This window comes from Pseudorasbora parva, chromosome 7 (assembly GCF_024679245.1).
Source record: "Pseudorasbora parva isolate DD20220531a chromosome 7, ASM2467924v1, whole genome shotgun sequence".
Taxonomy (NCBI): domain Eukaryota; kingdom Metazoa; phylum Chordata; class Actinopteri; order Cypriniformes; family Gobionidae; genus Pseudorasbora; species Pseudorasbora parva.
Genome location: NC_090178.1, coordinates 33,164,695 through 33,177,017, shown reverse-complemented (window position 1 = coordinate 33,177,017; position 12,323 = coordinate 33,164,695). Strand labels below are relative to the sequence as shown.

Below are 12,323 nucleotides of genomic sequence, written 5' to 3'. Positions count from 1 at the left end.
ATTTCCCTGAAAAATGGTGAGAGGGAGAAAAACATTTTAATCTAGAAAAGATCCGACTCTAAGGAATGAATCGTTCACGAATCGCTAACAACTTCCGGAAATCCAACGTGTGCTGAAGTCACATGTGCGCTAGTTCACGGCATGAGAGAACCACATGTAACGTTACTCTGGCTACTTTCGTGAATTAAAACTAAAGCGTCTGAGTTGAGTGTTTTAGAGAAGAGCCGGATAATCGAAAGAAATTGTTTTTGTTAAGCTGTAAGTATCTGTTGGGTTTACAGTTCCTGTTTATGTATCCTAATCGGGTCACAGTAAGCTAGTCTCGTAGTTTGCTGCGTGCTATTAAATGGTGCGCAAAATACAACCTAATATGTTTAATCTAAACATGATATTGAATTTACTGCAGTTATATAAACACAATGGGTCTGAATTGTATTAACTTTACTAGCGTTACCTGTGTTAAATTGTGGAAGGTGCATCACGCTCCGACCTGACCATTAAACAGGCAATTGTGCAAGTAAAAGTTGGATTTGTCACGAGTACAAATCAGACATATTTTAATACAATAAAAGTTATGAATTGTGTATATGACTGTTTACATGAGTGATATTGTACAGTGAAAGCCACATGGCAACTCTCAAGTTTCTGTCTGTCTAACCATATAATAATCACGTTTTTACTTTTGGTCAAATCTGTTTTATTCATTACTTGTTTTGTTACCCCAGGACAACTTTGTAGGTGTCAATCATGGGCAGGAGGTTGGATCCCAGCCTTAGGGTGAAACGAGGACCTGGACGTAAGGCCAGGAAACAGAAGGGAGCAGAAACTGAGCTGTCCAAGTTTTTGGTTGAAGGTAAATCAAATCACACATAATTAGCCGATGTGTTATTTATCTTCTGATTTATATACATTATACATCATATATGTATTATATGATATAACAATGGTTATCTTCTGTTCACAGATGACGAGCCCAAAAAACTTTCAAGCAGAGGAAGAAAACGGTAAATTGATTTGGAAGCCTTTTTTCTCCTTAGCTCTGTGATGATAACTTGTCAATTGCTATTATTATTTTAATTTCGACAGCGCTGTAAAGAGAACTCAAGTGACCAAAGAACCCAAACAAGTGGAAAAGCCTAAAAAAGGTACATAAAGGTTAAAAAAAGACACTAAAATGGAATAACAATGTTAATAATAACCTTTTGCATTTGTAATCAATTCATATGTATTGCAGGATTCTCAGATGAGAATAGTGAATGGCTCAAACCAGCACAGAGGAAGCGCAAGATTGAGCAATGCGAGGAAGATGAGGAGAGCGACAGCCAATGGGAAGATGAAGATGATGACGTAGAGGGCTTAGATCACAAGGGATTGGTGGAAGATGATGATGATGATGATGATGATGATGAAGATATGGTGGATGACTATGGTGCCGATGAAGGGGCTGAACAAGACAGTGATGGAGAAGAGGTATGAAACAAATATTTGTGTGTCAAATGTCAATAACATACTACCTATGTGCAATTTCTCCATTTAAATATCCGGATGTCCTACTTGTTTTGATAAATGTAACATTTGGAGCACAAAATACAAAATCATCCTTTGTCGTGACAGCTTCTGCCAATAGAGAAAGCTGCAAGAAAACAGAAAAAACAAACAAGCATGAAACCAGAGAGTGATGACGAGGATGATGAAGAGGATGACGACGAAGAAGAAGAGGAAAAAGATGAGGAGGAGGAAGAGGATACCGTGCAGGCAAATATTGATGAGACGGAGCAATTCAAACTGCCAGCTGCCGCGGATAGAGCCAAGGAGGGTGAGTCAACTTTATCAAACGACAGATTTCCACGACCTCCTGGATTTGATTTGACCTAGAGTGGTGTTTTAACGCACCGCCCTCTGTCTTGTGTGTCTGCAGGTCTTTTACTGATGGACTTGCAGACCATCCATCAGAGGATCAAAGATAATGTGGATGTGCTGTCTCACTTCAGTGAGAAGAGAGAGGAGGGCAAGGAGAGATCGGAGTATATCTCTCTGCTGTGCTCTGACCTCTGCACCTATTACAGCTACAATCAGTTCCTCATCAGCAAACTCATGGACCTCTTCTCTCTCTCTGAGGTGTGTGTGTGTTTTGTACGTGCTCTTGCTTTTTAACCACTTTGATGCTGAAGTATAAGAAGTTTCCTGTTGTAGTACCACCCATCTGCTTCTTCACAAGGTGTGTGGCTATGCTAACAGGATAAAGCAACTGTCTGTCAAGATCTGAAGGGGTGGATGGCCACACCCCCTCCACCTCTATATGAATTGGCAGTACATCTATATCAGAACCCACTTCTTTGTAAAATGTTGTATATCAACTGCCGCATTCAAAACCTATCCAAATGCAATTTTCTATTTCAGCTGATTGATTTCCTAGAGGCCAATGAAATTCACAGGCCAGTCACCATCAGAACCAACACCCTGAAAACCAGAAGGAGAGATTTGGCTCAGGTTTGGAATCTCCCTCTCTCTATCAGTGGCACCATTTATGCCTGTTTTGCATTCCAATTGTGCTAAATAACATGGGTTCCAAAACATGATCCAATTACTGAAAAAAATTCAAAAACTAATGTTTGTTAAAAACACATCGTATTTGTTCAACGCTAGTGCGTCCTGATGCACCTCATATTCAATGACAATACAGCACTCAATACAGCATGAATTGAACAAAGTTTACACAGATAAACAGTTTTGCCCACGGTTTTCTTTTATTAGCGCTGTTGTAATGTATCACTGAGGAGCCAGCACGTGTATCCATCTACAGAAACATAGCCGCCTACATAAAGCATTATTTTCAAGTTACAACCTATATTATTGCGTCATCAGATGTGAGATGAACCGCGGTGCAAGTGCTCACTTTGTCTCTCACCCCAGAATATACATATATATCCGAGTCCTGATCGGGATTTAACGTCCGATTCCGATCGAGTCTGAAATCACGTGATCGGGCCCGATTTCCGATCACGTGATCGGATCGGGACATCCCTAGTTTTTGGTCAATTTTGACAGTTGATTAGGGGATTATTTTATGAGGCCAAACTCTTTCTACTTTGCTGTAGACCTTTACTGAAAGGCTGAATATGTTAAAGCCTACCTGATCACTTTAGTCTGACGGATGAACAAATCAAATTAAAACCTTATGAATAAATAGGATATCTTGTAAGATACTGCATGATCCAAATATAGTATTATTTGATACATTTTTAAAGTTTTCATTACATTTTGGGCACAAAATCCACGCTGAATCCACCCTTCTGATGAAATCAGTTTAATCCAGATTTTTTGGATCAAAGTGATCTAAATCCTACAAAAAAGTTCTGAAAAACCCAAACTAAAGGTTTGATCTGGATCAAAACCAAGATTAGATTAAGTGAGCTAATCCGATTATGTAATCCGTTTTTTCTTTTGAAAAACACATTTTCAAGATTTGATCCAATCCGTTATCCAAAATCCTAGTGGATTACTTTTGAAAAACTGGGCCCTGAACATCAAAAAGTTAACGTCCGAAAGATTTATGGCCGGTGGAACTAGCTGTGTGTGACGTATCTTGATGCTTTGCACCAATTAAACTTTTATTTGAACGATTTTATTTTGATAAATATTTACAGAAGCATCCAAGCAGGAGTTGCGGTTAGAATAAGATAACATATATTAATTGAATTTTATCAATAAGCATGTTTTACCTCACAGAATTCAATCTGTAGACATATTTGATAATGTTGCCACTTGCACTTGTTTACATTTTAAGAGAGAAAACGTCCTTTGGTTGAGACATTAAACCGAAGTCCTGACTGTGGTCATTAAATATCCCAGGATGTCCTTCTGAAAAAGAGTAGGGGTGTAACCCCGGGACCCTGGCTAAATTTGCCCTTTGGCCTCTGTCCATCATGGCCCTCTTAATCATTCCTATAACCTGATTGGCGTAATCACTCTGTCTCCTCTCCACCAATCAGCTGGTGTGTGGTGAGCGTTCTGGGGTAATATGGCTGCCGTCGCATCATCCAGGTGGATGCTGCACATTAGTGGTGGTTGAGGAGATTCCCCCCTTCTATATGTAAAGCTCTTTGAGACAAACCAAAATAAATTTACAAAAAAAGCTATAATGTTCAACTGAAATTCACCGCATTTAAAATATAGATTTACAATTTATTTTATCTTTGTGTTTTAAAATAAAGAAAAAATGCAAATTGTGCTTTATTATTGGGATACAGTAGGTCTATTTAAAGGTGCACTATGTAGTATTTTTGCAGTAAAATATCCAAAAACCACTAGGCCAGGGTTATATATTTTGTTCAGTTGAGTACTTACAATATCCCAAATGTTTCCAACTATTTGTAAATTGTGAGAAAATTGCTATTTTAACTAAGGACCGGGACGTTTCAGCATAGCGTTGGAGCGAGTCGCCTGTCAATCGCGTCATATCTGCGGTACCCTCAGTTTTATTCTGCAGAAGCGTTTTTCTCTTAGCAGTGTGAACATGTCAGAGCAGCGCCGAGCGAACGCACAGAGTAACGTCATAACATAACATAATTTTAAACACACTTAAATGTATCTAATATGATAAACAGAGCTGCTTTACCTTAAAATCATCATCGGAAAACGCGGAAATGAGGGCGCCCGGTGACTGTGTCCCGTCCCGTCATAATAAGTCCCTTTGCTCGCGAGCCGTGTGTTTGTATAACAATCACTCCAGTGGCCGTGCTCAGCTCCTCAACACTCGGTCCTGCTCTGCTTTACACTACAGTAACGTTAATAACCGCATCCATGAACATGATTTCTGCCCGAGTCCTATTTTCCACCGGCTGTGAGGTGAAGACCAAATGTCCCAAGATGCTGCGCTCACACTTGGCGTCATCAAACTACGCCTGTTTTGAATAGGCGCCCTCTAGTGGACGGAAAGTTACATAGTGCACCAAAATGTAACTGCACCTTATAGTTGCTATGAAGTGGAAGCGAGAGAGGTTTTTTTTCGTACATATTTTGAAGTACGCCCAATTGTAATGGATTATTAAAAAAGAAAATAATGTAGGGGTGTGAACGATTCTTTTCATCAGTTGTAGATTTGATTTTGAGATGTGAACATTGCACTCAAATGAATGCAAGTTTGCGGTTAACTGTGGAGGCGGGTTTAAGCGGACTAAATGATTGAAGAGAGGAGTTTGTCATTTCCACTGGAAGATACAGTTATGACATTTTCATTTAACATTACAGTCGCACACAAAAAAATTAAGCATGCTAGATGAATCGTTCACTATAGATAAATTGCAAAATAGAGTGAATGTTCATTAACTTACATTTTCTTTAAGACTCAAGTGCTCACATGAGATCTGAGACTGTACTAAGGTTCTTTTTTTGCATGTATGACGAAATGTTCTTTATAGTTGAACGAGGTTCTTTTAAGACCTGTTCACAGAAAGCTTCTTTGGGGAACCAAAAATGGTGGTCCTATGGCATCGCTCTCAAAGACCCTTTTGGAACCTTTATTTTTAAGAATGTAACAAGCATCACCTGACCGCTTCGGAGCGGGACACTTGAAACGGACATTAATAACAGATGTAAACAAAGCCAAAATGCCATTAACACTTGTCAGCCTGGTTCACAAATGGCTTCTGGTTCTAATGCCTAGTTTTTTTTAACACAGGCTTTGATCAACAGAGGAGTAAACCTGGATCCGTTGGGGAAATGGTCCAAAGTGGGGCTGGTTATCTATGACTCCTCTGTTCCCATAGGTCAGTTCCAGTGTCATAGCAAAATATAATTGTCTCTCTTCGGCGATTGTAAGTGTTAATTGTATTTCTCTCTTTCATACAGGAGCAACTCCAGAATATTTGGCAGGCCAGTACATGCTGCAAGGTGCGTCATCGTTTCTTCCTGTAATGGCTCTGTCTCCCCAGGAGGGGGAGTCCGTGTTAGACATGAGTTCCGCTCCAGGAGGCAAGACCACATATATGGGTGAGCATATGCTTCTCCACGGCAGTCACACCAACTGCTGTGTTTTTGTAAAGTGGCTAATCTCAGAGTCTTTTTATTTTTTGTATTGGCACAGTTGGCACAAAATAAAAGTAATGTGGGAAAGCACATTATTGCCTTTTTAGATTGTTCTGTTAAAAAGTAGGCATTATGAAATGATTTTGGAGTCTCATTTGCGTATCGTCTGTGTGATGCAGCTCAGCTCATGAGGAACACAGGCATGATTGTGGCTAATGATGCAAATGCAGACAGACTGAAGAGTGTGGTGGGGAACATCCATCGTCTCGGCGTCACTAACTCTGTCATCTGCAACTATGACGGCAGACAGTTCCCGAAGGTCTGCATCAGTTTTTCAATACTGAAACAAAAATATTTGTCCTGTTTTGTGTTTGGTATCATTCCCATAAGCAGTGTCTAATCTGAGGTGTTTGGTTCTGTGTTGTAGGTGATGGGAGGTTTCGACAGAGTGCTTTTGGATGCTCCTTGCTCCGGTACAGGAGTCATTTCCAAAGATCCAGCCGTTAAAACCAGCAAGGTAATTCTGTTCTGAAAGTCACCAGTTATCATTCTTTTGATGTTAAAGTTTTTAAAGACTTGCTTCACCCTTTACTCTGAAGGATTTGTTTAGTTTGTGCACATTCTCCATTCAGAACTCTGAATTATTTCTTTCTTTCTCTCAGGATGAGGCTGATATTCTCCGCTCGGCTCACCTGCAGAAGGAGCTCATCCTGTCAGCTATCGACTCTGTCAACGCTGATTCTTCAACTGGTGGATACCTTGTTTACTGCACATGCTCTATTATGGTGAGTTGACCAATACAGATTCATTTTAGTCTTTGATATCCAGTATCAAGAACATATCTGACCTTTTAATAGTTGTTTTATGTTTTGGTACATTGGTAACTGAACAGTAATTTCAATAAAACTGCAATAAACTATATTGTAGGTTTATATATTAATTATTAAATAGTAGTATCTATGTAAAATGAGGTTTGAAGTCATGCACTACAAAAGTTTGGGATTGGTATGAAGGTTTTTGTTGTTTGTTTTTTTGAAGGATGTCTGTTATGCTCACCAATATTGCATATATTGGTGCAAAAATGCAGTTCTAAATAATTTTCTTCTGTTTTAAAAGGATTTTTCAACAGCTATAACTCTAGTCTTCAATGTCACATGATCCATCTTATCAATGTTGAAAACAATTGTGCTGTAAAAAAAAATCAGGAAGAATTGAACAGAAAGTTCAAACGAACAGTGTTTATTTGAAACATAAATCTTTTAATCGTTGCTGCCACAATTGATCAATTAACTGTATTCTTGCTGAATAAAAATATACAATAGTTTTAAAAAAATATATATATTGACCCCAAACTTTTGAACAGTAATGTATGTCCATGGCACTTCTCAAAATACTCAAAATGTTAATATCTCACATTTTATGAATATATTTGTCTCGGAAGAGACCGTTTTTGCTTGACTGGAACGAATAACCAATTCCTTAGTGCCCAGCGATCATAATACTTAAAGGCCCACTGAAATCAAAATTAAGTTTTTTAGCTTTTAGTATGACTGTGTTAGTCTTAAAGTTATGAATAAGCTGGTATGTTCCAAAACTATGACACAACTTGCATTTAGGAGATAATTTTCAAAATTTACAGTCTCTCACTTCTGCTAAAACTAATCTCAGAGTTTGGTGACATCGTCGCAGACTTCACTTTCTCGTCAAATGTTCTGTCCAATCAAAATGCTTTCTTGAATCTAAAGCCCGCCCCCTACACTACTGAAGCTGTGGCTGAAATCGGTCAGTTGTTAACACACATTTACTAATTTCTACATGGTGAAAGGCACATAGCACACTATATATGTGATAGGAAACTATTCAGTGTAAATATGCTTTCATTTGAGGCGAATAAAGTTTTCACGTTAGTTTCACGCACCGCCTCAGCGCACACACTCCAATGGCTCTGGTCTAAATTTAGACTACAGACACGAGAGCGCAGCGCGGATCATATGCGCGAGTCGGCGCAGACAACAACCATATCGACCCATTTGAATTCTGCACAGAATGCTGCATTTCAAAGCGATATGGAGGAGATTATGATGATAAAAAGTGTTAGAGGAAACTGGCTTTACCAAACAGAAAGGTCCGCTCTTGCGCTCTAGTCAAACTGTATATTAACGAAACGCTATTGGCTGTTTCAAAAAAGGGGAGGAGCTGCTAACAGCTGAAGCCGTTTCAGGGGAAATTACGTCAACACTTTGAATAATGCGGCGTGTTTGAAGGCACTTCAGTGGGCCTTTAAGATGTCATACTCTGAACATGGCGTCCCACATGAGATGTTATTTAGCCTGGAAATAATGAAGTCTGAAGTGTTAGAATCTGCAAGAAATATTTTCTTAGCTTTGTCACCAACAACAAATGAGCAACCTATGAACTAAATCTGAGTGCAGCAAAAACCTTTTTTAACTGTCTGATTTGACATAGACTGACACAGATATTGCATTTTAAACCAGTGCTATAATTTAGAGGAATTGTGGAAGAGATGGATGGAGAGTAAATGTATGAATCTTTGTCTGAAAACCTACTGAAATGTCTGGAAGATTGCACTTTAAGTCCTCCTCAGTTCACTAATTTATTGAAGTGAATTGCTTATGAAGTTTTGATTCATCTTCTCCATAGGTGGAAGAGAATGAGTGGGTGGTGGACTACGCTCTGAAGAAGAGAAATGTTAAGCTGGTCCCCACTGGACTGGATTTTGGCAAGGAGGGCTTCACCAGGTAATGAGGTCTTATGAGATCCATCTAAAGTAATAAAAGTTGCACAAGAAATTATGCCAGAGAAAGCGTAATGAATTATGAAGTGCACTTAAAAAATGAGATCTCTTTTTCCACAGATTCAAAGAGAGACGGTTCCATCCCTCTCTCAAACTGTCACGCCGATTCTACCCTCACTCCCACAACATGGATGGTTTTTTTGTGGCCAAGCTAAAGAAGCTGTCGAACACCATCCCTACTGCGGCAAAAGAAAAAGGTGTGTGCTTATTTCCCATATTTTCCACATCTTGTTCATAAGGGGCATTCTTCGTATTATTTTTCCGCTCTAGGAGTCTATGGCAGCCCATAGAACCGCTTGGAAAAGTTCTGTAATTTGACACACAGATAGATAGAGGACAATCTGTCACCATAGCAATTTTGTAGTCTCAGTCCCTCTCGTGCCACCAACTGTCCAAATTTACACTTAAATTTCTGCTAATAACTTTTGAACCATATGGGCTATAAACAAAAAATCCTTATTGTTCCCACCTTGGCTCAAAGAAATTCAATTGAGGCCATTTTCCATCATAATGTTCCAGCCATTTAGAAGGTTCTGGAAAAAAAAGCTTTTAAAAAAAATTCTTTCTAGGCCAATGCTCATATTTTCACGAAAATGTAACAAGATCATATTTAGACCATGCCGGCAAAAAGTTATGGAATTCAAGTTGGTGCGTTATACGCTGAACATTCTGATTAATTGAGATCATGCAGCATTTAATTTTAACCTAAAAGTATATTGCGGTGTATGCAGTGAGAGTTGTTTACTATTCGAATCAACAATGGTGTTTCAAAAAATACAACTGATTATACGACGACTATGTTCAGGCTCTGTTAAGCATATATGCGAAGGACAAAATCCAGTGGGAACTGGAAAGTCACGCACAGTCCTACATCACCGGACTAATCTGGTACTTTAGACTGCGATGGAAACAGAGCAGCAGGTCTGGGGTGAAAAGAGTTTGTGGGAAAAAAGTTCCTGGGGACAAATTGTTCCGGGTAATTTCGGTGGAATTGGGGTTAAAATAAATGTTCGGCTATATCTCTGCAACACTTTTTACCATATACTTTCCATACTTTGTGTGTGTTAAGACAACCATGACCATGATTTGAGAGATCATCCTGCGTCGTTCCGGTGCAGTACCACCTAGTGGAGATATGAAAACTGGCTCTTTTTCTTATAACTTCTGAATTGTTTTGACAAGGATCACAAAACTGGTCTCTTAAGTTTTGGTGCACCATGCCGAATTTTATCAACAATTTTGATAAAAAATGCTATATTTTACGAACACATTGATGTATCATTAGGAAACTCTGTTGACATGCCCTGAAGGTACTAAAAAGTTTCAGGGCAGCGCCACCGTGTTTTAATCACATCACTTTGGTCACAGTGCTACTTATTGGTCGAAAGGGGGCTTCAAAGATGGCCAAATAAAAATATATTTTTTATTTTACTAATTATTTATTTTAAGTTATGTTGTGCTTAGTTTGTATAATATCTGCTGGAATGTTAAAAAAATGTTCAGTGTTAAATAAATATTTTGAAATTGTATTTTTGTTATTTGATTTATTTCTCTGAAAAGCAACACAAAATAGTAAAAAGCAAATTTTTACTATTTAATTATTGTAATGGTAAAAAAAATTGCCAAATAAATGGAAAAACTGCGAAACACCGCGTTCGGTATTCGGCCTTCGGCCAAGCATTTCATTATTATTCGGTTTCGGCTTCGGCCAAGAATTTCATTTCGGTGCATCCCTAATTTTCAATTGCATATTATAAACTTACGAGTACTTTATTACTTGAAAGAAGTAAATATACATTAGAGCACATATTTTTGAAAGAACTAAGTTTTTTTAAACTAAGAATAAACTAAAAAAGTTACGCAGTGTAGCTTTAAAAATATCTATTTGACAGTGTATGCAGCGTTTTTTCCCCAGTGGTATCAAAAATAGCATTGAATATCGATGTGCCATGTTTTGACTCCACCCCTCAAAGAATCGGAATCGTAAAGAACCGAAATCAAAAGTAAGAATCGGAATCAGAATCGTTCAAATCAAAACGATGCCCAACCCTAAGGAACATGCTGGCCATGTGAGTTTTTAGTAAAAAGTTCATAATAAACAGAAGTTCTGATGTCATATTATACATATTATATTTTTTGTTTTGTTTTTTTGTTACCGTGGTATCGATTTAGTATCGGTATCGAAGAATTTTTGCCTGGTATCGTATTGAAGTCATAATTTTGGTATCGTGACAATACTAATGTCTTTAATTGCTCATTGTTGCAGTTGGTCAGATGCTGCCAGACATGTTGGCATTACTTGTTCTTTGTGCTTGCCCTGATAATTGCTGCTTGCAACTATAGCTGATTTTAGTGTTTCTAATGTACTTTTCAGAAAATGAAGTAGAATCTACAAAAATGGAGACGGCAACCTCATCGGAGAAGATCCAAAAGCCGGAATCTAAGGAACGGAAGCCAGCTGCATCTCCAGCGAAAGGCAACATGGTCAAAAAGCAGAAATTAAAACGCAACAAATCTCAGCCGCCCATCATCTCGAAGAAAGCTGGAGTGAAATCTGAGAATAAAAAATCTGATGGTCCCAAAAAAGCCAAAATTGCCAAGTTGGATGGTGAAGCATCCAAAAAGATTGAGAAACCTGACAAAAAGGTAAAGGAACTGAATGGAGATTCATCAAAAGAGGTTGTAAAGGAGAAGAAAAAGGGAAGCCAGTTTAAGAAAAAGAAAAACGTGATGAAAAGGAAGAGCAGAATTGGGAAAAACAAATTTAATAAGTTAAAACAGATGCTTGGACAAGAAAGTGGCCAGTGAGATTCATTGCTATGAATTGACATGGACCTGTATGCTCAGGACTGGGATCCATCAGTGGTTTGACACAAGACCGGAAGATAAACCAATCCCAGCCTGCTTTTGGGGACTCAAAGATCATCCTTTGGAAATGTACACAATGATTTTGTGTATTTATCTTGCTTCTCAATACTTTTGTCAACCTTATTGCTTATTTACTGAGAGGTTTTCTTCAACCTTGTGGTATAAGTGTTATAAATGTATATCGTCTGTTTTTAATGGATTTTGTTTTGAAAACATAATCATTTAACTGAAATGCTGCAAAGGAATGTGAGTATGTGGTCTGTTCCCCCCTTCCCTCCCCATCACACCTATTAAAAAGAAAGTTTCTAAAAAAGATATGGTGTCTGAAATTGAAGTCATAATGTACTTTGGTTATACCCTGGGAAGAGAGTGCATGAAATTGTTCGGCTTGTCGGCTTGTCATAAGCTGACCTTGCCTTTCAGAACTTAACCTCAGAAATCAGATCAAAAACTGTTGAAGTAGAAGTGATATTTTTCTCTGAGCCCGAGTGCATCACAACTGCTATACAGCAAAACCTTTTGACTTCACTTTTCACATCGCTTGGCTCCCGCCACACAACATTTATCTAAGCGCAAAAACTTTTCTTCAGGTTCAAATGGCTAAAACGCTCAG

The 12,323-nt window shown here is 38.4% G+C and overlaps 1 protein-coding gene and 1 non-coding gene across 2 annotated transcripts; both read left to right on the top strand.

Moving 5' to 3' along the window:
- Positions 1 to 111: 111 nt before the first annotated feature.
- nop2 (NOP2 nucleolar protein homolog (yeast)) lies at positions 112 to 12,015 on the top strand. Its single transcript, XM_067449110.1, has 16 exons — positions 112 to 258; positions 726 to 853; positions 965 to 1,004; positions 1,087 to 1,145; positions 1,235 to 1,470; positions 1,615 to 1,816; positions 1,919 to 2,118; positions 2,401 to 2,490; positions 5,681 to 5,768; positions 5,851 to 5,991; positions 6,207 to 6,346; positions 6,455 to 6,544; positions 6,690 to 6,812; positions 8,689 to 8,786; positions 8,903 to 9,039; positions 11,217 to 12,015. Exons 2-16 carry the CDS (start codon positions 748 to 750, stop codon positions 11,648 to 11,650), a joined length of 2,184 nt encoding a protein of 727 aa, XP_067305211.1. The 5' UTR covers positions 112 to 258; positions 726 to 747; the 3' UTR covers positions 11,651 to 12,015.
- On the top strand, positions 2,181 to 2,322 carry LOC137083981 (small nucleolar RNA SNORA29). The gene has a single exon (XR_010906675.1). It is a non-coding gene; the product is annotated as a small nucleolar RNA SNORA29 (small nucleolar RNA).
- Positions 12,016 to 12,323: the final 308 nt, after the last annotated feature.

Bases quoted from the DNA above. Each gene is read 5' to 3' on its own strand.
- nop2 (XM_067449110.1), top strand. From the start codon at position 748: ATGGGCAGGAGGTTGGATCCCAGCCTTAGGGTGAAACGAGGACCTGGA. The intron at 1,005-1,086 runs GTAAATTGATTT...TAATTTCGACAG, and splicing joins TCAAGCAGAGGAAGAAAACG to CGCTGTAAAGAGAACTCAAG. The intron at 6,545-6,689 runs GTAATTCTGTTC...TCTTTCTCTCAG, and splicing joins CAGCCGTTAAAACCAGCAAG to GATGAGGCTGATATTCTCCG.